This window comes from Crocodylus porosus, unplaced genomic scaffold (assembly GCF_001723895.1).
Source record: "Crocodylus porosus isolate Cpor-Errol unplaced genomic scaffold, CroPor_comp1, whole genome shotgun sequence".
Lineage (NCBI taxonomy): Eukaryota > Metazoa > Chordata > Crocodylia > Crocodylidae > Crocodylus > Crocodylus porosus.
This window is the reverse complement of record NW_017728906.1, coordinates 52,560,711-52,588,593: the sequence shown is the minus strand read 5'-3', so window position 1 is coordinate 52,588,593 and position 27,883 is coordinate 52,560,711. Positions and strand designations below refer to the sequence as shown.

Genomic DNA, 27,883 nt, shown 5'->3' with positions numbered 1-27,883 from the left:
TCTATTGTGCCCCCAATATGCAGGCCTTTTAAAGCATTTTAAAAAACTTTCACAGTTGCACAAAATGTAACATTGATAAAGTACATATTTAAATAATGCTTTAAGTTCTATCTTGATGATATTCTCATAAAACAATGACCAATAAAGCTTAGACAAGATTTTCAGGGTGATTCATTATTCTAAATGCCTCAAGTTTTGAAGGTTCATCTTGAAACAATGTAAAATGGCCCGATTTTCAGAAAGTGCTGAGCCCTTTAAACTGTCTTTCATTGAGTACTCACAAATTGAGGTACATATATCATTTATAATTCTGAAAATCAAAATAACTTATGATTGTGATTAAATGGGTTTTTGGGAGAACTTTTTATTCCCAAAATTCCAGTCTCCATTAACATCCTTATGAAAAAAATATCAGAACTCTTCCACCTTTGACAGCAGTAGGACTATTTTAAGACTTTTACTGCCACTCAGTTAAATTTATATTACTAAGACTTTTTATTTCTTTAGTTAAATTTATCTTTTTAAAAACTTTTATTTTCTTCATTAAATTAATATTCTGTCTGACACATTTCATACGAACAATTCCCATTGTAGAATACATCATTCATTGGAACGCATCACTCCAAAAGACTGAAAAAAGAAAACATTACCTTATAATAGCTCACATATAGGAAGGAAATACAGACTTCTTAATCCATATTTTGGTATAATGTGAAACACAGTTATTTCAATCTAATGTAATCTTTCACCCTTATAAATAACGGGGTTCTACTTTTGTAGAAGCTCAACAGTGTATAAGTTGACAACAACTTTTCAGGCTACAGGCACATTGTATTGCCATTATATAAAGGAATACCTCTGGAATAGAGCTAAGAACTAGATACAAATGTATGAATGGTGCTGTTAACCTATTCTACATAAAGTTCTGTCTCGTGCAGGAGCTGGCTCCAACAACACCCTTCAACTCTTCCACTTCCTGGGGCAGGCACAAGTCACATTTGAATTTGGACACTTTGCAACAAAACATGGACAAGTTTGTGTCGTTCTGGGCCTTTGAGGAAGCCCTCTGTAAATGGAAGATGGACAGCCGGTCCTACATGTGCAACCCCATGATGGGCATGGGGAGAGGAGGTTCACTCTCTGGTGACATGATGTTTCTTTCCTGATAACAAGTGTTTCATGCTCAGCCCCTGGGGGGGGCCACACTTTCACCATTTGTTTTTAATATTTGTATAATAAAAGTTGAAGAGGTCAAAGTCACTCTCTCTCTCAAGTTCCTGATAAAGCACTTAAGAGAAGTGGTAGAGGCTATGACCTGGGGTGTAAGAACTGGAGCCCACTTCCAAGAAATTACAGCGGCTGATGCCTCAACCATGTTCTTTTTCAGCCTAGAGAAAAAACATGCAGAACAAAGTATCATCAGTCACCTTACAACCCCTCTGGCCAGGTGCCTACAGTCTCTGCTGAGATCCTACAGTATGCCATTAGCCACTACAGGGAGATGTTTACAGCTAAGCGTGCCTGCCCTGAGGCCATTCAATGCCTGCACAAGGGGCTCCCTAAACTCTCCATGTTTGAGGCTGATGAGTTTTACCAGGAGCTACCCCTGGCAGAACTGACTGCTGCCATTGAAGGTCTCACCATGGGGAATCCCCCAGGCCTTGAAAAAAAGTTATCCCAAAAACCCATCAAGTTCTCCAAGACGTTTTGGTCCCTGCTGGACTTAGACCTCCCGTGCATCTTTCAGGAGAGTCCCAAAAATAAGATCCTTCTGGTCAGTTGCTACCAATCTGTGCTCATGCTGCTGTCCAAGAAAGAGGATCTCAGTAACAATAAAAACTGGTGACTGGTATCATACCTACATACCAATTACAAAATCCTGAGCAAAGCCCAGGTCAACTGCTTCAAAATGGTTATAGCCTGTGTTAAGCTCTGCCTCAAACAGAGCTACTGAGTAGCTAGCAGAACCATCCAGGACAGCTTGTTTCTGCTATGTGACCTGATAGCAGCCACAGAACACTTTGACCTGAACATCATCCATGTCTCCCTGAATCCATAAAATTCCTTTCATTAGGTCACCAAAAACTTCTTATTCTGGACTCTGGAAGCATTTGGTTTTGGACCTGTCTTCACTTCAACCACTTGAGATATTATGGTCCTGTACCATAACATCTCAAGCCTCCTAAAGGTGAATGGAAAGCTATATGCCCTGTTCCTAGTATGCAGAGGCATCTGACAGGGTTGCCCTCTCTCTAGAATCGCTATGCCCTAACCATTAAGCCACTACTCTATGCACTGCAGCAATACCTGATGGGCCTGGCCATCCCATCAGCCCCAGCCCCTGCCACTGGCTACCCAGTTAAGGTGATAATGTATTTCAAAGACACAACTGTTTCTGTGAGCAGTGAGAGTGATGTCCAGTCCCTGATTGAGTATAATCAAGCTTACAAGTGTGCATCCTGAGCCTGTATTAAATGGCCAGAAGTGACCCATTTTTGCTGGGAAACCAGGCTGATGCTCAGCCCCCTGGCTTGTTTGAAGGCCTGTCCTGGTGCTGGGATAGCTTCAAGCCGCAAGCATTTACCTAGGCCTGCCAGTCTATGTAACCAAAGACTGGAAAGGTCCTGGTGAGGAGACTGAGACATGAACACAGCAGTGGTGCTGGCACCTGCCCAGACTCTCCTAATGTACACAGATCCTGTTCTTCAACAACCTGATAGGTGTTACTGTAGCACAGGTGTGTCATCGCCAAACACCCTGCTCAAAAGGCTCCAGAAGCTCCTCATGGAGTTCTGGAATGGATGCCACTGGCTCCATGGAGTTTCTTGTGCCTAAACACCCTGGCAAGCAAGGTGGCTTCCTTCCATTTGCAAACCCTTCAGCACCTGCTCTTTGGTGGGGAATGTCTCCCTTAGCAATGGTTGCTCTTTGCTGTTCTGAGTCAGACTGGGGACTTTAACACTGATTGGGAATGGTTCCTGCTGGATCCTGATCATCTTGGCTGAGAAACTCTGCTGCTCTTCTACCACAGCCTTGCTTGGCCCTGGCAGGTCAACCTTCAACTGAGACCCTAGGGCAGACATCTGTGATTTCCAGAGCTGTGGCAGAATCCCTTGGCTTTGCAGCAGAGGTCATCAATCCTTGTCTATAGAAATTTCATTGTGTCCTTGGTCTGATCACACATCATCAAGCTGACCCACCTCTTCAACTCAGCTCAGTCCACATGGCTCTCAACAACAGCCCTGGCTGACCAGCTTGGATTGAGCTCTATCCATTTTGCTTAGTGCCTCTTGACTGAAGAGAAAGCTGCCCCCCCTGCAGATGCATTTACCAACCTAGAAGACTACCTCTTCATACAACAATCCCTCCCTGATGGCAGCTCACTAGACACACCTCCTCTATCACTGCTTATTTCCGTCTGCGGACAGCAATGAGAGTGGCAAGCCCAGCACTCTGCTTTTCCTCCTTGTGCCCAACAAGAACAGTGGTGGGATGCGTCTTGAGATCCCACCACTTCCCATCTTCTCCTGTCTGGGAAGACACTGTACACATGTGCAATCAAAGTCCATCATGCCCATGTCTTTAACACTCACCCTGAAAAGACTTGGAGGCAGTGCCTACTGGCAACAACACCAAAGTACAAGCTACCCAGAGCCAAGAAAACTAAAAAACTCCAATGATAGCTGCTGCATGGAGATCAGGCCACAGTCACTTTTGTCCTGGCAGTGTCGGCAGTATTCCCTTTCTGTGAAGTGGTGGTGAAAGACTTTTCCATGCCTTCCTGGAATGGACCCGGCTGCATCCACTCTTTGCTGCCCTAAGCACCCTCTTTGGCATGCCAGGGATGAACTTCTCTGAGACTGTGTACATCTTCTCTATCCTACATTGAGCAGTAAAGAGGAACTTGATCTTCTTGGCCAACTTCCTGCTGGGCCAGGCTGAGATGATGATTTTGAAAAGCTGCAAAAAATGGTTTGCAGGGACCAGCTCTGATGACATCCTCCTATTCTTCTGCTTCCTGGTCCAGGTGTATATTATAATTGAATTTGGACACTTCACCTTGCAACAAAACGTGGACCAGTTTGTGTTGTGCTGGGGCAGTGAGGGGGCCCTCTGTAAGCTGGAAGATGACAGCTGGTCTTACATGTGTAACCCCATGAGAGGCATGGAGAAAAGGGTTTCAGTCTCTGATGACATGATTTTTTTGCTGCTGACAAGTATTCCATGATCAGCCAGAGGAATGGCCACACACCTTTGCATTTTTACCATTTGTTTTTAATATTTAAATAATATTTTTTTAAAGAAGTCAGTCTCTTCCCTCATATATGCCCAAAAAACCCCTGAAAAGTCATATAAACATAGCTAGCAGTTTTCAATATATTTATGTTTTCCATTATGCATGAGGCTAAATAAGAACTCAAACAGGATCAAACATACTGATTAGAATCAGCCACTGGCAAACTGGTTTGAACATTAAGCATAGCTTTAAAAAGCTTTTTCTCGTTTCAGTGAAGCCATAGGTATTTAAATTTTTGTTCACTATAAGCTGGACAGTATTTTCACAATAGGTTTTCTTGTTAACTAGGATAAATACATTTCTATAATAGACTGTATATCAGTATTTCAGAAGCCACAGATTTATATATTTTTTTGGTTCTTGTTTTGATGTGATCTCTTTTCTGCTGTTGCCCATTATTTAATTTATCTGTCTAAAAGGAATAATATCCTTGTTATTAGTTAATATTTTCAGAAGTGACTAAATAACTAAGGAGCCAAAGTCCCAGTCAGTCTGAGACAGCTATGGAAAATATTTTCAAAGTTATTTTTAAACTGAACAGACTCCTAGAGCTCAATGAACACCACAGGAACCAAGTAATAATCTTTTTAGATGTTTTATAAAATCCCTTTCTGTGTCTAACTGCATATTTAAGAAGCTTGTATTTAATGCCTGACCTTCAGTGCCCAAGACGCTTTCAAAAATGGACATTTTTTCTAAGTCAGCTGTTTTATCCCTTCTTTAAAAATGTCATTTCATAAGACATTCCTTGAATGGAGAATATGATAGACAGGGGCCAAAGGAGAACTGTAGCAAGGATTCAGTGATCCCGATATAGTTCAAAGTTTGCCATTTGAAAGGAAATTCTAAAGCTGAGTTATAGTTTTCATATTTGTAAATAGTGGCAGTGGGTACTGTGCATTGGCAGTATGTTTGTCATCTATCCAAATTCCTATACCTATTCCCAGTCCCTCCTGACATTACCAAGTGTTAGCTAAGTAAGACATAACAGATCAAAAAGGAGTCTGGCTTCTATTATACTAACCCTTATAAAATGCACAACTTTGAACTAATTTGCTAGATACCTGCTGTCATGATAGCATATAGGGGGATGTCTAAACACATGCAGAAGGCAGGGTAGATTTGCGCTTTATACTATGTCAGAGACATAGTATATAAGCTTTAGTGAGACTGAACTCAGTCATGCAAGGTGATGCTCTGTATCTTTGATTTAGTTAATTTATGAAGGGCATATCTGCCCTGCCTTCTGCCTACTTCAGACTAACACTAATAACTACTTCTCTCTAAGCACATGTATTCATACCTAGGGACTTACCAAATTCATGATTGCATGACTTTCGTGGAAATTGTGAATTTAAGCAGGCTCTGTGAAAAAATGGTGGGTTTGCTTGCAAAAAACAACAAAAAAACCCCAACCTCCCCAAACTACAACTCACTGGCAAGCAGAGAGTCTTGGAACATGGGGGAAGGGGGGAATAACGGAGAGGGAAAGGGAAAGGAAGAGAGGGTAGCAAGGTGTGTTGGCACAGGGCTGCTCACAGCAGGAGGCATGGATGCTGCAGCCTCTGTGCTTCCTGCAGCGAGCAACCCTGCCCTGCACCCGCTCTGCCTTCCTGCTTATCCTGCGTGCTCCAAAACTCTCTGCTGGATGGAATTATTTTTTTGGGGGGGGTGGGGGGGGTGCGGGGGCCGCGGGGGGGGGGGGGGGGGGTGCGGTTTGCAGCAAGCTCACTAAAATCATGGAGCCTATCACTCGGGGATGGTCCAAAACCACAGCTTAATTACCTTGATTAAGCCCAGGGATGCTGTTCATCCACACTTAATTACACTTGGTTTAATGGCTTCCCTGGGCTTAATCAGGGTAATTAAGCTGTGGGTTTGGGCCTTGTGGCAATCTGTGGGGAGCAGCAGGACTTCCAGGTCCCTGGGCCAATCAGAGGCATGGTGGGGGCCCCACCATGCTCAGCCCATGAAAGCGGCAGCCCTGCCCAGGATCTACCCACAAAATTGGCTGGCCACCTCTTCAACTTTAGTAGACTCCTATTCATACCTATATACAAATAAGCGCTTTTACATTTTATATACATTTAATACATTTTAAATAATAATATTTATTAATTTCTTAATTTAGGATTCAGTACGGGACCCAATATCATAAATATTCATATGAACACAGGTGTAAGTCTGCTATGCTGGCTTGATCAGATGAGAAACTGAATTGGGAGCAGACAGGAAGAGATACTAGATTCTTTAATTCACTAGTTTATTTACAGGCCCATGAAATAATACAAAAAGTATACAAATTGGTAGCTCTCAAATATTCAAAGGTAGTGCCTCTTATAACAGCAGGAAAATACTGTTGCATTATTACTAGGCATAGAAAATTCCTCCTTCCATTCCACCTCTTATCAGTAGGAAAGAATTTTTATCAGACCAATAATGGTGGCCAAACCCTGGGAGCATGTGTCTAGACATTCAAAGAGAGGAGAGCAATAGGACTGAGAAGTGAGCTGAGCTTTACAGGTTAGGCTGAAGAGTGTCTATCCTGAGTTACTGGTTATGTGGTATAAGTCCTTTAACTGTACACTGCATCCAATTAAATGTATATTACACAAGAGAAATCTGAAGAGACAGTGCCACTGTTCACTGTTAAATGAATGTTTTTACCAGCTGCTGAAAATCATCCCTACATCTTCCTTTCATTTACCTGCACATTCTGATCAAACAGATTCTTCCTTATTTATTGTAATAAACAATACGGTTTAATTGAAGGGAATAATTAATATAATCTTGAGGGAGATGTGTATGCTGTGTACTGTTTCTATACTTCATGAGAAACATTTAATACTGAAATACTCTTGCTGTGTATTTCCTTACACGGATACAATTCTAAACAGATAACACCAGAGAAAAAATGGATTGATAATTAAGACCTTGGGCCCAAATTAACAAAGCACTTAGCTTAATTTTCAACACATACTTAAGTAAATCTCTTATCAATAATTCATATAATGTGCTTAAAATCATTGCTTAGCGTGTTGCAGGACAGACAGACTTAAGGATATGCATATGGGCTTTGCTAGATAGGTGATTAAAAATAGGTGATAATACTGAATTTACTTGATTCCAAGACAAGTTCCTTCCCCCCTCCCCCCCTTAACATGGAGGATAAAGCCTTTCATCTTGGAATTGAGTATGAGCAGTGAGGGGGCATCTGTAGCTTCTGCCTGACCCCTTGTCACCTGCCCCCACCACCTAATCTCAGCTCCCCTGCCCCACCTCCATAGCCTCTGGTCTGTCACTTACTATTGCTCTAGTGTCACAGGCTCCATCGCTGCTGCAGCCTGGGGCACAGAGTATGTACTTGCTTTGGCCCCAGTCCAGCATAGGAGCAGCGGCAGTAACAGTAGCAGCAACAACAACATGGTGACTTGGGTTGGGCCTGGGAGCTAGGGCCCAAACTGCTATACTGCTGCCACTGCTCCTAGGATGGGCTGGGACATGAGCAAGCACAGAGCAGGGATGGAGCCTGTGGCACTAGAGCAAGAGTGGAGGGGGCAGCAGAGGGGTCAGGAGACAGTGGGCCAGAGGCTGTGGGGGAAGAGATGGAGTGAAGGGAGATAGGGCCTGAGGATGTGGGGAGTGGGGGGCAGAGGTGGCTGGGGCGGGGGCAAGCACAAGGGAGGCAAACAGCAGGGGAGGCAAGTAGTAGGGGCAAGTGGTAATGTGTTGGGGGGGAAGTGGTCAGTCTTTCTGACCCACCCCACTACCTGCCACCCACCGGTTGCCTGACCCTCACTGGCTTCCCCACATGCCCCCCTACTACTGCTTTCCCCACTGATGCAGTGGGGATGAATTTAAGACAACCTTCCAGTGATTCGATTCTATACATGAAATAATATTTAAAATATATACTTTTCCACATATAGAATGTAATTTTTGTGGGGGGTGTCTTAATTCAGGATTGTCTTGTTTCAAGTAAATATGGTACCTCCCTGCCTAGCAGTGATATGGATAAGTTTCTTATTTTTTTTTAAACTTTCATGGTACATGATGAGGGCTACCTAACCACAAAGAGAAAGAGAAAGTGTGAGTTCGACTGAGAAATTCAACATGATGTTATCATTTTTAATAAGCAGTGTTATTTAAACATTTGGAAACAGTTTTTCAAACAAATGAACACGACTCTTTCTCTTTTCTTGCCATATTTCTTTAACTGATTTCTTTTCTCCAACAGAATTGAAATGTGAGTAATATGAGTAGTTTTATTCTACTCACAATCAAGACATTGTACATCCTCTTCTCCCAAACAATTTCCCCCTACAATCAGGGAAAATTCATTGTTCATCATTTCATAGCAACAGCGGAAGATAGGTAGCAAATTTGAATCTATGGAGTCATGTTCTTGCAACTAACTTGAATGAACTATCCCTAAGCTCCTACATGTGCACTAAAAGTTTGTTAAATAGAAACGATGACCTTTCTATGCCATGTGAGTTACCAACATTTTTTCACTACTCCTTTCCTAGAAATACACTTTCTTATTTTTACTTGTATTTTATTACTTGTCCTTGAAGCTGATCAAAGTCCAACCCTTGGGGAGCTTTTTTTTTTTTCTTTTTCTGATGATTACATAAGAATGGTGTTGCTCTGTTTCCCACACACCTTTTTTCTTTCCCTATCATCAGAAGCCATCAAAGTGCAATGTCTGAGAATCTTGCATGGTACTAGCGGAGAACATTGTGAATGCTCTGCAAGTGCATTAACAATTTTATTTCTCCGATGTATCTCCATGCTAAAAGAAATGGTGCAGGCTGGTTTTTCCAGCCCTACGCTAATGAAACAATATAATAAAAAGATATAATTGTTTTAGTGCATGATGTTATGTAGATTTATTTTCCATTGGTAGCAATTTCCATTAATCATGGAGAAAAAAAAGATAAAGTGGACTTTCAAAAGAAGTCATTATCTAATAAAGTTCATTATGTAAGATAATTAGTTTTTCTTCTTTAATGGGAAACAACTGACTGAGAAAAAGTATGCAACATAACAAAAATGATATTACATCAACATTACTTATTAAAGATTTGTTCATCTACCTCTAACTGAAAATAGAGTTTGAACTCAAATAAAAACTAGCTAAAACTATACAAAACTAGATCAAAGACTTATTTTATATGTATATATGTTGTATATTTTAATAACTGAATGTTATATTTTTTTTTAAATCCACATCAAGAGCTGCCAACACTCTCAAATGTCACTTGCATTTGCGGTATTTACATGACACATCCCTTATTGAAATGTACAATGTTTAGTCTGAAAAAATCTTATAAAATGATACTGGAGTCTTATGCAATATCAACCCTAAGGTTCAAAATCTCATGTACGGCAATGTAAAATATTCAATATTTAAAATGTTCTCTAAACAAATAAAATGACTTGCCAAAGTAAATTTAGAAAGTTGATTTTTATTGTTGCAGTGGCTGTTTGCATGGTTTTAGGAACCTCTTGAGATTCCAGTTGCACAATCTGTGAGCTATAGCAACATTATTCAAGTAATGACTCTCTCATTAACTACTGGGGAGAATTATAGTCTATCTTCAAAAGAGTTAGGGTAAGTGGAGAATACAAACGCGGGTAAGGAAAGTTGGGAAGGTGAAGAAACACAAAATGACACAGAAGCTAAAAGGGAGGGCACAGTTGCACCTTATAGACCTGTGGGTTGGAACTCAAAAGTGGATCACAAGAATATATGAAAGGGTCACAAACAAAAATGGATTTTCTTTTAAAGGAGAAAAACATGGGAAACTGTAGCTTTTCCCTTTCAGGGTCTCAAGAGTTCCAGCCTGCAAGGGGCTGCTTGCAGCCCCCTATGACCCGCCCCACACACCCCCCAGGCTCACACTCCCTCCCACCCCCGCCCCACACACTGGTGGGGCTGGGGGCAGGAGCGGGAAGTGGGTAATGAGTGAGGGGTGCTGGGTCAAGACTGGCCATCAATGTTTACAAATGGGCCCTGGTACAAAAAAGTTGAGAATAACTGTTATAGACTAAATAATTCATCTGATGAAGAAAACTGTTACTTATGAAAATATATGCATCTCTAACTGAGTAGTGCCTAAGGTACACCTCTACCCTGCCTCCTGCCTGACCTCAGACAGACATGCATAAATGCCTCTCTGCTTTAGAAGGCAAAAGTTTTCCAGAAATCTTCTTTTTTTAAAAAAGGGAATTGCAAAATGAATGCTGATTGAATGCAGATGCATCATCAAAAATAAAATATAAAGCCCTCTGAATTTATTTAATTAAGGCATCATACTACAGTGTAAGAGAGCTACTTGCTTGTGGAAGAAATATCAAACATTTGAGACTGACAGGATTCTGTTTCATCATATACAATCTTTACTGTAGAGCCAAAAACAGGCACACATTTTATCTTTTTAAATTAAATTGTACTCTGAAAAAATGTGTGCATTAAACTGGCACTTTTTTGAGAGCTATAGATGAAAGATGCTCTACAGGATGCAAATGCTATTGTTATTTCTCAATGAATCTGCTTTCTATATATGCTTATAGCTATATCTATTCAAATGCATTGTTTAAAAGATGGTACTGTTACGACACTGTGGTTGTAATACAATTAAAGAAGAATTAAATTAATTCTATTTTCATGCAATAGCAACAGAATTTTAAGAAAGTTCTAGCTAAAGAATTTAGATTGCTAGTTATTACTGCTTCACATCACAGTTTTTGATTTTTGACTTCACTGAGGTGAGTATGGAATTCATTGATGGTGCTTGACATTCTCTTGGGTCCCTCAGTTTATTGGTATAGCTCATGTTCTAATCAAGTTTATGGAACATGTAGTCTCTTCAGAGTAAGGATGTATTCCTAACATTTAGGCCTGTCAGTGAATCATCATTAATGTGCATGGTTAACACATTAATTTGTTTTTGCATTAATTTTTTTTTTTTAATCGTGCATGTGGTTTTGGAACCACCATCACCACCACTTCTGGGCTGCCCAGGGGGGCAATGCTGGTTGTACAGGGCAGTCCAGGTGCAGGCTCTGGGCTTCTGCAGAAGAAAGGTGCAGGGAGGGGGAGGAGGGAAGGCTCATGCAGACAGTCACAGACACACATGAGCACCAGCAGCATGCACACAGTCAGGAATGCAGCCGGGCAGCATGTAGAGCAGCACCTAGAAGGTAAGTCTGTGGAAGGAAAGGGACAGGAGGAGAGGGAAAAAGTGAGGGAGGGGGCAGTTTGAGGGCCCCATAGTGAGGGAGTGGGGCAGCGGCTGGGGTGAAGAGGGCTCCAGGGTCAGGGCAGTTCATGGAATGGAGCTGTGGACAGATCATCCAGAGGTGCGGGGGTATGGCTTCAAGCCCTGGGTGAGGTATGTGGGGCGTATGCCCCCAGGATTTGTGCATGGAGTGGAGGTGGGCTGCCCGCTGGGGGCTAGGGCTCTGTGCTGTGCCCTGCTGATTTTTCCCTGGGAGCTGCACACCAGCTGCATGTCCCCTGCCTGCCTGTGGTGGGAGGCACAACATGATGTCACACAGCTTTCGGAGCAAAGGAAGCAGGGCACAGAGCCCCAGCCCACAGCAGGTAGCCCCCTCTGCTCTGCATGCAAATCTGGGAGGGCATATGCCCCCCATGGATCCCCTGAGGGTGCACACAGTGGCAGAGAGTTGTGCCCCCCCACCCCCCTGTGCCCTGAATGAGCTGCTCACAGCTCTACGATCTGCCCTGGTCCCAGGGTGCCATGCATCCCAGTCCCTGACCCTGCTCCACTCCCTCCCTCACTATGGAGGCCTCACTCTTACTGCCTCCCCTTTCCCCCCTCCACAGACTTACCTGGTGGGTGCTCCTCTATATCGGCCAGGCTGCTTTCCTGTAGGGTTACCATATTTCAAGTTTTAAAGAAGAAGCACTTGTGGGGGGATGGGGTAATATGATTGGGGGGGCAGTGATATGTCCATGCCCTTTCCCTACCCCTCACTCCCAAGCCACAGCCCCCCAGCTGTACTGTTACCCCTCACTACTGACCCATAGTACCCTTCTCCTGCCAAGGCTTGTGGGGGTCTCCCCTCCCCAGGTTCAATCTCCCCCTCCCTAGGCGCTAAATCCCACACAAACACCCACAGTCCCTCATACCTTCACAAATTCCTCCCATCTACACACCCCAATGCCCACCCCCCCAACAATAGAAAGTACCTGCAAAATTTTGCATAATTTTGAGTTTCTCTGCACATAATTTTGCGTTTTTAGCTGTGTGATTAAAATCGTGATTAATTGTGACTAATTTTTTTACTTGCATAACTAATTGTGATGACATTTTTTAATCGTTTGACAGCTCTAAGTTTCATATTACACATGTAAGCCAGCAAGAAATACAGGTAAAGCATTTACAGGACCTAACTCAGGTTTAGGCAGCTTAGTTTAAGTCAGCTACACCTAAGTCAGGATGGTCACATGCATGCATTTTCCACTTGCCAGGAGGACACATGGGCAGCTGGAGGCAAATTCAGTCAGGGGGATTTGCTAGACCTGAGGGGGGTCTGGCAAGTCTGTGATGGGGACTACCCAGTCTGGTGGTGTGGTGATAAAGGGGCAATTAGGGTCAGGGTGATTAAAACAACATAGATTACCTTATTTTATGTTGAGTCAACCCATGTTGATCTGAAGTTAGTCCGCATCTAACAAGAACAAACTTTAGATTGGGCATGCCATTTTTAAGGCAAGCTAAGCCTTGCAACACTTGCACTCATGGCCATTTGTATCACTCTAAGCTTGGTTAGGATGATCTCAATCAAACCCACAGTTTGTCTCGTGAATTTCAGGTTTATGTTTGCAGATCATGCAGTAGAGAAATGTATTTCCTCATTTGAAAGATAATTGGACTGAAAAGTATGTATTTGTGTTAGTCTGAAGTCAGCGAGAAGACAGGGTAGAGATGCACCTAGCTTATTAACTAAACTCAGAGATACATAAGCTTCCATGAGACAGAGCTCACTTCACCAGATATCTCACCAGTCCACGAGGAGAGAGGCACAGCATTGCAAAGGCCCCAGGCTGTTCCTAATACTAGGAAGACCACTGGTCTGGGGAAAATGCAGGGAGCACAGCCCTCATGACTCCCTCCCAGACCAGGTTGAGAGGAAAGTGTGCAAATATTGACTGCCTATACATTGTGCTCAGAGTTCGGGTGGGGAGTGGCATTTTAGTTAGAACAGTTCCCAGGAGCTGCTCTAACTAGAATGCCTCATCGTCATGTCTATTAAGCCCCCGCACACTTAAAAATGGCCATGGGGTGCTTTAGCTAAACCTCATTCAACAAGTTTTAGCTCAAGTGCCCCCACAGCCATTTTAAAACACACACAGGCTTAACAGACATGATACTGAATCAACATTAGAGCATTTTTATTAGAATATGGAGCAGAATTGTTGAATAGAGCTTGCTCTGATACATTCTAATTAAAACATGAACAAGCACATGTATAGAAAGCTGTTGACTCTTGACCCTTTCATATATACCTGGAAGATCTTTCTCCCAGAGATGGCATGGTTCCCCCCAAATAAATCTAATCCCCAAATAAATCTAATGAGTACTTGTATGCTTGTAGTTGCTACCTGGAAGGCAGCAGTTCTTCCAGTAGAAATGTAATGCCTATACATAGCCATAATTTGAAATCTTATCAAAAGTTCACATAAAAGACAGGTTCCACAGCCTAAACGCAAAGTCATATATTTAGAGTGTGTACAAAAATTCCTTTTGAAATTCTCATTTCATATCAAGGAACCAGAAAAACCCAGCTTTGTAAAATTCAGCTTACCATCTACACGAAATTATTGCCTTTCATGTAGCATACTAATTCAGTATGTTTCATCCACATCATTCCTCCCTGCCTTAGTTCTAGCACATTTAAAAAGGAAACCATATTTTGCTGTTCAGTGTTTTAACTTAGAAACGAATGTCTGCCTAGGTGCTAAGATTTAGGTCCAGTTTTCTATTTCTCTCTTAACAACAAAGTTAACACATTTTATAATACATTATCATAGTCAAGACAGTTGTAATAATGCAATTTTAATATAAAAACATTAAATGGGATATTATTAATCTAAAAAACATTTTGGGCAAGAACCTACGTGATAATAAATTTGGCTAAAATAAAAACATATTTCCTTTTTTATAGACCAGTGCTTCACTAATTTACTAATTGAGGAACTGCTGCTGCGTTTATCCCTAATTCTTCATTCTTTTACTTCCACTGCACTGACTACAGCCTTGTCCTGCCTCTCAGTAAGAACTTAATTTTGGTATAAGTAGGATTTTTTCCAAAAGTATATTGTGTTTCTTTCTCCATGATACCCGAGAGCTTGAAAAGCTGCATGTTCATGTTTAAAGTTCAAATAAAACTGCTGTTATGAGTACCCACTTATCAATGTGTGCAAAGAAAGTCAGGGCTTGAGTAACACTTACCAGTCTGTAGTTGTTTCTCTCTGGCCTTTATATCAGTAAACACCTGCTGGAAGTGGTTGGTAAAAGCAACAAGGTCTGCATCCAGAAACATTGGTCCTTGTTCTTTTTCTTTCAGAGCTTTGCTTTGAATCTTTAGCTGCTCAATTTGAGGCTGAAGGATAGACAAATGGATGACTTGATCCTGCATAGTAAAAGAAAAAATATTGCAAATTATCTTTTGGTTGTAAAATCAGTAATGCATTTATGTAGTAGCAGAGTACAAAAGAACAAACCCACATTTCTAGTTTCTTGAATGACAAATGGCAATATGAAAAATTAAAAGTATTAGTTAATTTAATTCATCTTCCTTTCATGTAAGGGCTGTTTTCTGTTTCACCTGTTTTCAATATCTTATTTTTGTTCAGTCAAATTTTAAATATGCTTTGTAAATCCCTGGACCATTTTCCTATAATCAAGAAGTTTTCCTAGTATTTAGCTTAAATATGCCCTGTCTCAAAACCACAAGTTATTTTCCACTTGAAGTAGTTTAAATATGTCTACATAATTGCTCTTGTTCTTTGAATTTACATTTTTCAGATAGTTATGCATGCATTAGTGTTTGATTTTCCTTAATTGTCAACAAGTATTTCAATGTAAATAAAAAAATATTTTCAGTTTTACTGATATACATCTGAAAAAAAGTCCACAGATCATGGAAGAAGTTAATGTTTTACACTTCAACTTTTCCACAAAAATCAAAACCTCTGTAGTCAGTCTTATATTCCCCAAAACCATACTCACTTACCAATATAATTCCAGTAATGAGGTGTCTAAACCTAAACATGATGGGAGAGAATGTGCTCCCAGTTCCACAAGTGGAAAAGGTCCTGGTCAAATGAAGCATGGAGGGTCAATATTTTCCCCAGGTTTCCCTGAGTCATTAAATGACTCTTGGCAGGATTAGATGGTATACAGGCTAAGTAGGAATGATTTGGGCACATACAGGATCAATAGAACTCACTTCATTCTTTGGAAGTTGCCAAGAAAGTTAATATAAATTGGGCTATTCTATTATCTTACTAACAAAAGCCTCTGTTGTGATTTGACAGCCCCTTAATGGGGAGAAAAGGCAAGAAACAGTTTAGCCTCCAATGAATCTAGATAGTCTAACCATGGGTACAGGGAGGCTGTCGAAATGTTGTGTGATTAGCTATGGGCTTTACTGTGATTTTTGTCTGTTAACCATGTTCAAGTTATCACATTGTGTGAGGCTGTTTAACACGTTGGTCTTTGCACAGAAAGTAAAGAGTTAAGTTCTAGGACTGGCTTCATGCAGAAGGAAACAACACAGACCTTTAACATCAACAGGCCCAAATGGCTGTGTTGACACATCAACAAAGGTGAGTTGCTCAACACCCAGGAGGTGTCCGGAAGAAATAAACATGATAATGGGATAGCAGGCTGGAAAAAAGAAGCCTTCCAGCTGGCCAGAAGGATTTGGGAACTGAGGCAAGTGGAGGAACTTTGGGGAGCTGGAGAGACTTAAAAGGGAACAGCTGAATATCTTAGGGAGTGCTCAGGACTGTGTGGACTGGATGGGGACAGTGGGACTACACAATCCCTTTGGAGGGGGCAGAGAATGTCTGGATGAGGGGCCTTTGACCCAATAAATGCCTTTATTGAAGGGACTGTCTGGTGTGCTCCTTGGAACTGTGGGTTCTGCTCAGTTCCCCCACCCTCCTCTGGACAGCCCAATAGGAGGTCAAGTCCCTCTCTCAGAAGAGGAACTGGAAGCTAGCTCCTTGAACCAGGGATGTAGAGAATCAGGGGAGGTGAAACACCAAAAGGCTGGGGTCTCAGAGTGGGCAGAAGCCTTGGTTCACCCCTTCTTCCAGCAGTCAAGCATGGACTGACTTTAAGGGACTCTCTTCAAGGGACTGACTTCAAGGGACTCTTAGGGCCTTGCTACACATTTCACTGTGAACAGCTCAAATGCTGATCAGTGTTACTGCTAGCTCAAGTTTGGAGCAATTACACATTTAAGCCAGTAGTGGCCTTGAGAACTGAAAGGTAAGAATCCTGCTGCCTCCTCTCCCCTCCCATTAAGGGCTTCTTGCTTGCCCCCTCAGCCCAGGGCCCCCCCTGTTCCTCCACCACCTCTGTTCCTCACCACCTCTGGCTTACTTTCAAGTGACCCAACCAGGGGTGAGATTCACGAGGGACAGCAGACCTGATCCAGGCCAGTGGGGGAGTCAGGACGAGTGAAGCGTTCACACTAATATGTAGCCTAGTGTGATTACATGTTAGTATAACTTGAGCTGGGTAACACAGATCAGAGATAGCCCTAGGCTGGAGTGCAAGTTTAAGTGGCCTAAAAATGCATAAAATTAGTTTCACATGTGTGGGCAATCCAGGAGTTAAAAGCTCCAGGAGCTGCCCAAAATTAACATGGAACAACAAGGCCCTTAGCACATCTATATGTATACTTTTTGGTCCCACGACACCCTGGAGATCTGCTGCTTCAGAGCAGGCTTGATTAATCGAGTCTCCTCCACATGCAAGCTGACATGCACTGTGCTGTGCCTCACGTAGTTGTATAATCGGTGAAACGAGTGTCCACGCACAGAAAATGGTGGCAATGAGCTTTTGAACTAAAGCACCTTCTATGTGTTTTGGTTCAAAAGCGTGCTGCCACCATTTTCTCAGCGCTGATGTGCATTTCACCACTTATACAATTGCAAGCACGGCAGCATTTGCATGTGTAAAAATGCTGTTAAAAACTAGGCAAGCCTCATTGGTCCCTAGCAAGGCCCCTCTGAAGGGCATTCTGTGACATGTTTTTTTAAAAGAAAGCTTTGCCAGAAAGCTAAGGCCCATCATAGGCACAGAGCCTAACCACAGATGGTCCATAAAGGTAAATGTCCAAGCACTAAATATGGGTGGAACCTACAGCATGTTTCACATTATAAATAAATAAAACAATAGATAAATAACAATTATGAGGCACTCTCTAAGGACAACTCCTTGGAATTCTCCCTGTGTCTCCATTCCTAACTAATGGAAAGAAGCACTCTGTCTCAATGATTCACAACCTGGTCTGTGACCGTATCCTGCTCCTGTACACTAATCGCTGCTTCCTTTCATGCAACAGGTATTCAAAACATCTAGCTTTGAAAGACACAAAGTCTATTTTCCACTTTCATCTGACAATATGTAGAAATACTTATCAAGTACAATAATAAAAGGGTTGGAACAGAATCTCTAACCTTGCACTTTTCTAACTGTGTTTTTACTGTAGCAGGATCTGCTGCTGGTGTAGGTTGTGCTTTCAGCCAGTTTTCAGCAGTAATTGCTGTCTGCTCCAATTGCTGCAGCTTGGAGTAGAAGGCAATGATGTTATTTTGGTACTCCAGCCATGCCAGTCTTTCACTCAGCAACTGACAGAACTCCATCCACCGGCTCTTTAACTGCTCGGAGGCTTGTTTGATGTTGTCAGCATTAAGGCCCTCTAGAAAGAGAGGAAGGAAAGTAGTTCAACACTTATTTATCTCTAAGTCACAAAGAAAAAGTAGAAAAATTATTTGACAACCCAATTTCTGTACCTGAGATCTCATAAATCCAGATCATGATTTACCATTAAAAACAGGCCTGACCATGTAGATGTCATATTAGTATAGAAAGGATTTTAAAACCATTGTAAATTGCTGACAAAGTACTGCTGTTGCTTCAGAAATAATGGAAATAAAAACACAGTATGTATTCCATAACAGAAATACAACAGAAGGAGGTGATACAATATAAAAACTAATAACCAGCTTATATTTTTGAAAACTCTGTCCAGATTGACATAATATATTAATGTGTAGGTGATTTAGGAACACAAATCCAAATGAAAGTTAATGGGACATAAGTCCTAAGTCACTTAGGTGTTTTTGAAAACTCTTTATACTTATTTTAGATTCAGTTTCAGAAAAGAAATATAATGTTCAGTAATTATTGATTAATCAAAATCCAAAAAAGAAATGCTTTATTAAGCATATACAAGAAATTTCGCTAAGGTCTTTTTTGACGAGGTAAAAGAAACTCAGAATACTGTGGGGTTTCATACTGAACAAAATTGGCATCAAAATAAAACATATAAAGAGAACCTTCAATAGCATAATCTATACTTATTCAGAAATCTGATGATGTAGGCTTACATTCAAAACTAATTGCACTGTAACATTAATATGAGTAGCTCATCCTTACTACTGATATCATATCCAGAAGAGGAATGCTTTAAATGAGCACTCTTTTTTTTTCTTCTTTTACTGGCATAACCTATAATTAGCACACAGTAACGTTACCGGTAATGAATTCAGTGTTAATCAAACTGCAGTACCAATCAGTAGCAAGTGAATCTTTAACTATGTCACCAAAACCTCATTACTAAACTCTGCAGAAGCAGGATCTGCCAGTTCATCATCATCTTAAAATAGCTTTATCTGGAGATTTCTTAACAAAGTTTTGATGTAAACAGAAGCCTGCAAGTCAATATATCTTAGAATCAATAGTTTGTTTCTTCATGTCTATGCTACATTTGACATGTCTAGAGTATGTTGATTAAAGGTTTATTTTGAAGAGAAATTGAATGTAAATTTGCATACATTTCCTCCCCAAAAAATCCTTTAATAGAGATACAAAATAATTCAGATATTTGAAAGTGAAAAGGTAAACTCAATAATAAAATTTTAAATTGTAGACTTAAGTTTGATATATGTTGATGTATATTTGTGGCTACAGACCCTTGGTACTACTGCAGATCAAATAAATAACAACATTTCCATGTATTCTTTGGAAATCACAAACCACATTAGAAATCTTGGTGTAAGACGATGGTGTAAGAGTTTTGCTAGTGTTAAAATCTTAACGGACATGAGGACCTGCTAGCTCCATAAGGAACAGGAAATTCTTGGTTCCACAACTGAACCCTTGTCCATAACCTGTGTCACTGTTCCGCATTAGCCATCAGAAAAGCAGCAACTATTAACCTGAGACTATAACAGACATCCCAAACTGCCTAATAACAACTACATCACTGAAAATAAATATAAAATAGCCACTGTGACTGAAAAGCTTTAATGCAAATATGGCCCTAGGGATCCTGTGCTAAGAATGCCCTATGTGGCAAAAGTCCTGAAGTGGGACACTATGCATGAATAAGCTGTTCAGAGATCAAGTTTTGCATATGTCAGCTAGCTGTTAATGAAATAAGTAAAGAATGTTTTCCTGGAATAATTTCTCATGGATTCATGAAGAGTAGTGGAACCATGAATGTTACATTCAGAGAAATCTTAGTGTGCATCACAGTTACTGAGAACGTGCTATTCTGGGGATGGAAAACTAAAACTTCACTACAAGATCAATTTCATGAATGCTGTTCAACCCTTCACTACCACACCACTCTCCTTTATTCTACTTACCTTGATGAAGGCCATTGAAGACTATGAGGTAGGTATTGATTCATATGATGAAAGCTCATGGTCATTATGGCAAAGCCTAGGGAGACATGCACATTTGCATGATGTCTTGCAGTAAATCATGAATACCAACCCCATTTCAGCATGTGCACATTCACATTCTCTTTCTCTCTCTCTCACATATACACACACAAGATATTAGTCTTCTGCAAACTTGATGCCAAATTGGGGATCAGCAGAGTCCGTTCTCTAAGGAATCATCTGATCCTTTCATAATTCTACTTTGTTCAGGAAATATAAATTTAAATTCCTATAATGCAGAGTTTGCACCTCTGCACCTGAGATCTTTTAGAAGAGAAAAACCCAGAAGTTGGAAGGGTGGTCTGCCATCTTGATGACATCCTAATCCATGACCCTATCAAGGTTCACAGTAATCATCTGCACAAGGTACTGTGTATGTTTCAAGAAAGCAGACTTTCTCTGCATGTAAGAAAAAATGAATTTGTGGGAGACAATGCTCACTTTCTGGGCAAGTAATCATTGGTTGGTTGAATCCCAATGAGAGCAAGATAGATGTCATCCACAGAATATCTGAGCTTGCCACCTAGATTCATAGACAGTAAAGCTAGAAGGGACCTCAGAAGATCATCAGGTCCAGCCCCTGCACCAAGCAGGAAAGACAACTGGGGTCAGGTGACCCCAGCAAGGTGCCCATCCAGTCTCCTGTTGAAGATTTCCAGGATAGGCAATTATACCACCTCTGGAGGGAATATATTTTACAGTCTGGCCACCCTAGTTATGAAATAGCTTTTCCTAATGTTGAGCCTGAAATGGATTTCCAGGAGTTTGTGACTATTACTCCTAGTTTTTCCCAAAGGTGCCTAGTAAACAGCTGTTCAATGATCCCTTGATGTACGCCTCTGATGTAGTGGTAAGATGCTACCAAGTCCCTTCTCAGCCTTCTCTTTTTCAGGCTGAAGAGTTCCATGTCCCTTAGCCTTTCCTCATATGGCTGGCTGCACAAGTCTCTGATCATATGGATGTCCTGTCTCTGGACTCTCTCAAGCTTTACCACATCCTTGTTAAAGTGTGGCACCCAGAACTGGATGCAGTACTCCAGCTGTGGTCTCACCAATGCCGAGTAGAGTGGGAGAATCACTTCTTTGATTTTGCTGGAGATGCACTGATTGATGCACGCAGGGTATTTTTGGCCCTGCTGGGTACAGCATCGCACGACCAACTTATGATCATACTGCGGTCAATTATTACCCTCGGGTTCCTTTCATTCATAGTGCTGATCAGGTTGGCATTGCCAAGTCTGTAGGTGTGCAGGGGATTGTCTGTCCCCAGGTGGAGCACTTTACATTTCTCAACGTTGAACTTAATTTAGTTCTGGTCCACTCAACTTGCAAGCCATCTAGGTCTGCATGTATCTGCATCCTATCTTCAAGTGTGACCACATTTCCCCATAACTTGATGTCGTCCGTGAACCTGGCCAGTGAGCTCTTGATGCCCACATTCAAACCATTGATTAAGATGCTGAATAGCACTGGACTGAGCACCTGTGGGACACCACTGGCCAATTCCTGCCAAGATGGCACAGATCCATTCATTAAAACTCTCTGGGTCCTGCTCCGCAGCCAGTTTCCTACTCACCTGATTGTCTCGCAGTTAAACCCACAGTCTTCCAATTTTCTCAGAAGACCATCATGGGATACCAGATCAAAAGCGTTTTGAAAGTTGAGGTATATAATATTAACCTCCTTTCTCTTATCCAGGTGGTAAGTCACCTGATCATAAAAGGAGACAAAGTTGGTGAGACAAGACCTGCCCACAATGAAGCCATGCTGGCTGTCATTCAGAATCCTATCTTCTGCAAGCCTATTGCACTTAGACTCCTTGATGAATTTTTCCAGGATTTTCCCTGGGATAGAAGTTAAACTAACTGGTCTATAGTTACCTAGATCCTCCCTCCTCGCCTTCTTGAAGATGGGCACAAAGTTGGTCCTGTTGCAGTCCTTGGAGACCTCCCCAGAGTGCCACAGGATTTGGAAAAGCTTCAACAGGGGCTCTGCAATGACTTCGGGCAGCTCCTTAAGCATTCTTGGATGAAGTTCATCTGGACCTGCTGACTTATATATGTCCAAATTCTTTAACTGATCACACCCCAGTTCTAGGGCAATAGTAGGAAGGCAGTCATTTCAACCCTGCTCATTCTGTACCCTAGCAGGTGTCAGTTGTTGAGCAATGGCCCCACACTCCCATTCATTTTTCTCCTATTCCTTATGTACCTAAAGAAGAACTTCTTGTTGTCCTTGATTCCCATTGCTAATTTTAGTTCAGTCGTCCCACCTCACTGAGCTACAGTATGATTTGGATAGGGTTAACTGCTTAGGCAAATTTATCCTCAGAGGGGCTGACATTTCTACTCTCCGTTAATTTACTTCATTCTAACACAGAGTAGATGTGGGGCATGAATAAAGAATCTCAGTGAGATCAAGAAAATCTGATGTGCCTTTCTAGTCTGGCTCAAGCAAGCCAATATCATCTTGACTAATATGTTATCTTATGGACTGAGAGCTATTCATCAAAAACAGGACTTTATCAAGATATGAGCTATGGGTTAAATTCTGTTTCACTTCATGCCCCCCAAGTGGTACTTATATAAACAGTGTAACACCAGTTTTTGGTACTTATTATTTGGCATTTTGGTATATACTAGTGGCATGACAGAAGAGGATTGCTCCATGTGTATCTCTGCTGGAAGTAAAATAGAGGAGGACCATTGCACTTAATCTGGAGGGTATTTCTCCACATCTTACATTTCCATACAATGGATAAACATCATTGGAATTGTTTCCACCCCAGTGGAGACAGGGTGCCAAACTAGAACCTAGAGCTACCCTTCTTCCACATCACTGTTCCATTTCACTGAGCATACTGGTTTGCTCTCTTGCTATATATATCTTCCTCTTCTAGCTGCAAGTGTTCCAGTTTCAACTAGAAGCCTGGAGAGTGCTCCGGGTCAGCGGACCAACGATTTTGGCAAACATGCCACACATTAGCTCTGCAACCTCTAAATACCACTCTGATCCCTCTCCCTTATCCAATCCGCTGCTAAGCTTTCTGCTTCCCAGCTTGTGTTACCTGACTAAACTATTGTTCTGCTTTCTGTTCCCTGCCCTCCCTATCTGCCACATGTTGCACAGAGGCTCCAGGCTGGCGCCCCTGCTCTGGGTAATGCCCAACCCATGCTTTGGTGGTTAGATCACTTTCCTGGTTAGCAGGAAGAACAGGCTCATTAGTCACTAAGAACCAGGATGGATTGGATTTGAATCAAATTGCTTTAAATCACTAGTCAGGAAGCCTCAGTTTAATCACTGTTTCCCACAAAGAGTGCATTCTTTTTGTTTGATATAACCTACATATTATTCACAACTTAGAGAGGTTTAATTTTTAAAAGGTACACACTATAAATTTTAAAGCAGTGATTTATTTTGATATTTTTTCAGATTAATTTTGCAGATACATCAGAAAACTGAATTATGATTTATTTCATTTACCAAAGTTAATTGAAGCAGATACTTGGGAAGTCACTGGGAGGTGAACTAACTCCAATTCAGTAGATTACTCATGGATATTTGAGCAATATTTTTGCCATGCTGAATTAGGAGGACATCAAGTGACATTTATAAAATGTTCCTTAAAAAGTTACATAAATATATTATCTCAAATAGTATATAATTACAAGATGTAATCCCTATTTCATGATAATGGCATAGCAGAGCCACTGGCACAGTTGTTTGAGCACTCATGGTGCTCAGGTAAGGTCCCAGAGGACTGGAAAAGTGCCAGCATGGTCCCTGTTTTCAAGAAGGGGAAGAAGGAGGATCCGGGTAGCTATAAACCGGGTACTCTCACCTCTATCTTTGGAAAAACCTTTGAAAATATTATCAAAGATCACATTTGTAGGATTCCAGAAGGTAATATAATAGTGAAAGGCAACCAGCACAGGTTCATAGCAGGTAGATCCTGCCTGACTAACCTTGTTTCTTTCTATGACCAGGTTACTAAAAGCTTAGATGCTTATAGGCTCAGTAGTGCTACACTCACTAGCACCATGGCCGAAAGGACTTGAGGGTCATGACTGACCACAGGATGAACATGAGCCACCAATGCAATGTCGCAATTGGTGAAGCAGACCAAACTTTGGCTTGCATCCATAGACGCTTCTCAAGTAAATCTCAGGATGTCATCCTCCCACCATACTCAGCCTTGGTAAGGCCACAGCTGGAATACTGCATCCAATTCTGGGCTCCACAATTCAAAAAGGATGTGGAGAAGCTTGAGAAAGTCCATAGGAGAGCCACACACATGATCAGAGGATAGGAGAATAGGCCTTATGAAAACAGACTGAGAGCCATGGGACTTTTCAGCCTGGAAAAGTGCAGGCTCAGGGATGACCTGGTGGCAACTTATAAGTACATAAGGGTTGTGCATCAGGATCTGGGGGAACATCTGTTCACCAGAGCGCCCTAAAGGATGACAAGGTCCAATGGTCACAAACTCCTCTAAGAACATTTTAGATTGGATATAAAGAAAAACTTCTTTACTGTCTGAGCCCCCAAGGCCTGGAATAGGCTCCCTCTGGACTCCTTTAAGAAGTGTTTGGACACTTATCTTGCTGGGATCCTTTGACCCTAGGTGACATCCTGCCCTTGGGGCATGGGGCTGGACTCAGTCTCCCAAGGTCCCTTCCAACCCTAATGTTTATGAAATCTATTAAATCTATGAAATATCTTCATCAGCGACCTGAATGAAGGCATGGAAAGCCCTCTGTCCAAATTTGCAGGTGACACAGAACTATGGAGCAAAGTAAACACACTGATGGGAAGAAATTGAATCTAGAAGGACCTGGCCAGGTTAAAGAAGTGGGCAGAGAACAACAGGATGAAGTTCAACAAGGACAACAAGTACAAGGTTCTGCACTAAGGGAGAGACAATCACCAGTACACCTACAGGCTGAAGAATGACCTTTTCAGCCACACAGCAACAGCAAGAGATCTCAGAGTCATTGTTGACTCCAAGATGAATATGAGTTGTCAATGTGATGAAGTAACTAGCAGAGCTAACTGTACTTTGTCATGCATTAGTAAGTGCGTCATGAACAGGTCCAGGGAGATGATGCTTCCCCTCCTATGCAGCACTGGTCAGGCGGCAGCTGGAGTACTGCATCCAATTCTGGGTGCTGCAATTCAAGAGGGATGTGGAGAACCTTGAGAGGGTTCAGAGGAGGTCCAGGCCATTCATATGGTTAGAGGCCTGCAGGGAAGGCCCTATGAGGAAAGGCTGAGACACCTGGACCTTTTCAGCCTCTGCAAGAGAAAGCTGAGGCGGGATCTTGGAGGGGGTGGGGGAGGAAGGGGGTGGTGTGGCAGAGAATAGGAGATGCTCTGTTTACCAGGGAAACCCTTGGAATAAGCAGGAACAACAGCCACCAGCTGACAGAAAGTAGATTTAGGTTGGACATCACAAAGAACTTCTTCACAGTCAGGGTTGCCAGAATCTGGAATGGGCTTCCAAGGGAGGTGGTGCTCTTCCTTACCTTGAGGGTCTTCAAGAAGAGACTGAATAAGCACCTGGCTGGGATCACATGACCCAGGCTCTTTTTCCTGCCACAGGCAGGGGCTCAGACTTGATGATCCATTAAGGTCCCTTCTGACCCTAGCATCTATGAATCTATAATATCTTTGAGTTTTAACATATCTTAAATTAAAACTGTCTTTATATAGGTTGATTTTTAAGTACCTTAACAAAAAATAAAATAAAAATACAATTAAATAAAAAAAACTGATGTAAATATGAAAGTCTGATTTTGTTAATTAAAAAAAATGTTGATTTTTAACCACCCTGCTTAGAGCTACTACTCCTTGTTGCGTGGTAACCAGTCCTTGTACAAGAGCTGGAAGATCATGTCTGTCACAGCCGAACATCTGCAAGAGCAGAGTAAACAACCTTACATTTTTCCTGCTATTAGTCTTTTGTGAAGACTTCTGGAGTTCACATGTTTTAGTTGAATTGCCAATGGTACCTCTTCATTACCAACTTTCTCATGTCCAACTCATGCTGTTTTAAACTGGTGAACCTTGAAGGTTTTCACTTGAACACTATCATTAATCACATGAAACCCATGTTCACAAAAGACATCTGCACTGAAAGATACCTGTAGGCCAACCCACCAAAGGGCACTTTATATACAATGTTCATAAAGAACGTAGTTTTACCGTCATCACTTCAATCTTTCTCTTCCCACAGAACTATAGGTTAATTTAGGCTGTATATATAGAACATAGGCATAACTACACCAAGATCACGCCTAATCAGTGGCTGGCCAACTTCTTCTTGAACATCCCCAGTGATAGGTATTCCACAACTTCCCTAGGCAGTATATTCCATTGTCTCATTATTCTAACAGTAAAGAAGAAAGTGTTTCCTCATATCCGGTCTAAACTTACTTTACTACAACTTCAAACCACTGGTCCACAACTTCCTGTCTGGAGCAAGACAGAAAAGGTATTTTCCTTCTTCTTTATGGCAGCCTTTCAAGTGTTTGAAAACTGCTATCATGTCTCTTCTTAAGTGCTATTTCCACAAGCTGAAATGCCTATCTCCTTCAGCCTCACCTTGTATGACTTGCCTTCCAAGCCCTTTATGATTCTTTTCGCCTACTTCTGGACTCTAACTTCTCCATGTGCAGCCCAAAACTGCAAACAATAATCTAGATGAGATCTAATAGAGTGCCAAGTAGAGAGGCACTATTGCCTCTAGTATCTTGCACCAAATGTACCTAATGCTTTTATTGATGCATTCCATCCAGCCTGCCCATCTGACATTTGCCTTTTGTGCAGCTGCATCACAATGTAGACTCTTATTGAATCTGTGATCTACCATGACTCCCAGATCCTTCTCCATAGTGCTGCCATACAGCCAGGTGTCATCCATTTTGTATTTGTATTTTTGGTTATTTTTCCAGAGGTGTAGCACCTTCTATTTCTCAGCACTGAACTTTATTCTGTTAGCTTCAGCCAAGCATTCCAATCTGTCAAGATTCTTCTGCAATTCTTCTTCTTCTTGTCCTCCACCACACTCACAATCCTTTCCAGTTTCATCTTCTAATATTTACAAGAAGCTCTCTATTCCAGCATCTGAATCATTAATAAAGACATTGAACAGCACTGTTCAATTGGGCCTAGGACAGATCCTGTAGGTTTCCATTTAAAACCGCTTGACATTCTGACATGGGTCTATTTACAATTACTCTTTGCTTGCAGCTATTGTGTCAGTTGTCTAACAACCTTATAATAGTTTTGCCCAGCTTATATTTCTCCTCAGAAGAAATATAAGGTACTCCTCAGCTTATATTTCTCCTATTTGCTCATCAGAAGATCAGGTGGGACCTTGTCAAAAGATTTGCTGAAGTCTACATACACTATATTCACAGCATCCTGCGGGGAACTGAGGAGGCAATCTGCCGCCCCGACCCCTTAGCCTGGGAAGTCTGCTGCTTCCCGGGGGCCCGCATCCGAGACATTGCGGAGAGGATCCCGCAGCTCCTCCAGCCCACAGACCACTACCCCATGCTCCTTATTCATGTGGGCACC

General features: G+C 41.7%; 1 protein-coding gene across 8 annotated transcripts in view; it reads right to left on the bottom strand.

The window, feature by feature from the left end:
• Positions 1–27,883, bottom strand: part of DMD (dystrophin) — a 1,922,593-nt gene that overhangs the window by 1,160,567 nt on the left and 734,143 nt on the right. For all 8 annotated transcript variants that reach the window (XM_019529123.1, XM_019529125.1, XM_019529122.1 and 5 more), the window contains 2 exons: positions 18,030–18,271; positions 14,785–14,965 (listed from right to left, as the gene is read on the bottom strand). In XM_019529123.1, the coding sequence (XP_019384668.1) occupies positions 14,785–14,965; positions 18,030–18,271 (423 nt within the window). The remainder of the gene's footprint in view (positions 1–14,784; positions 14,966–18,029; positions 18,272–27,883) is intronic.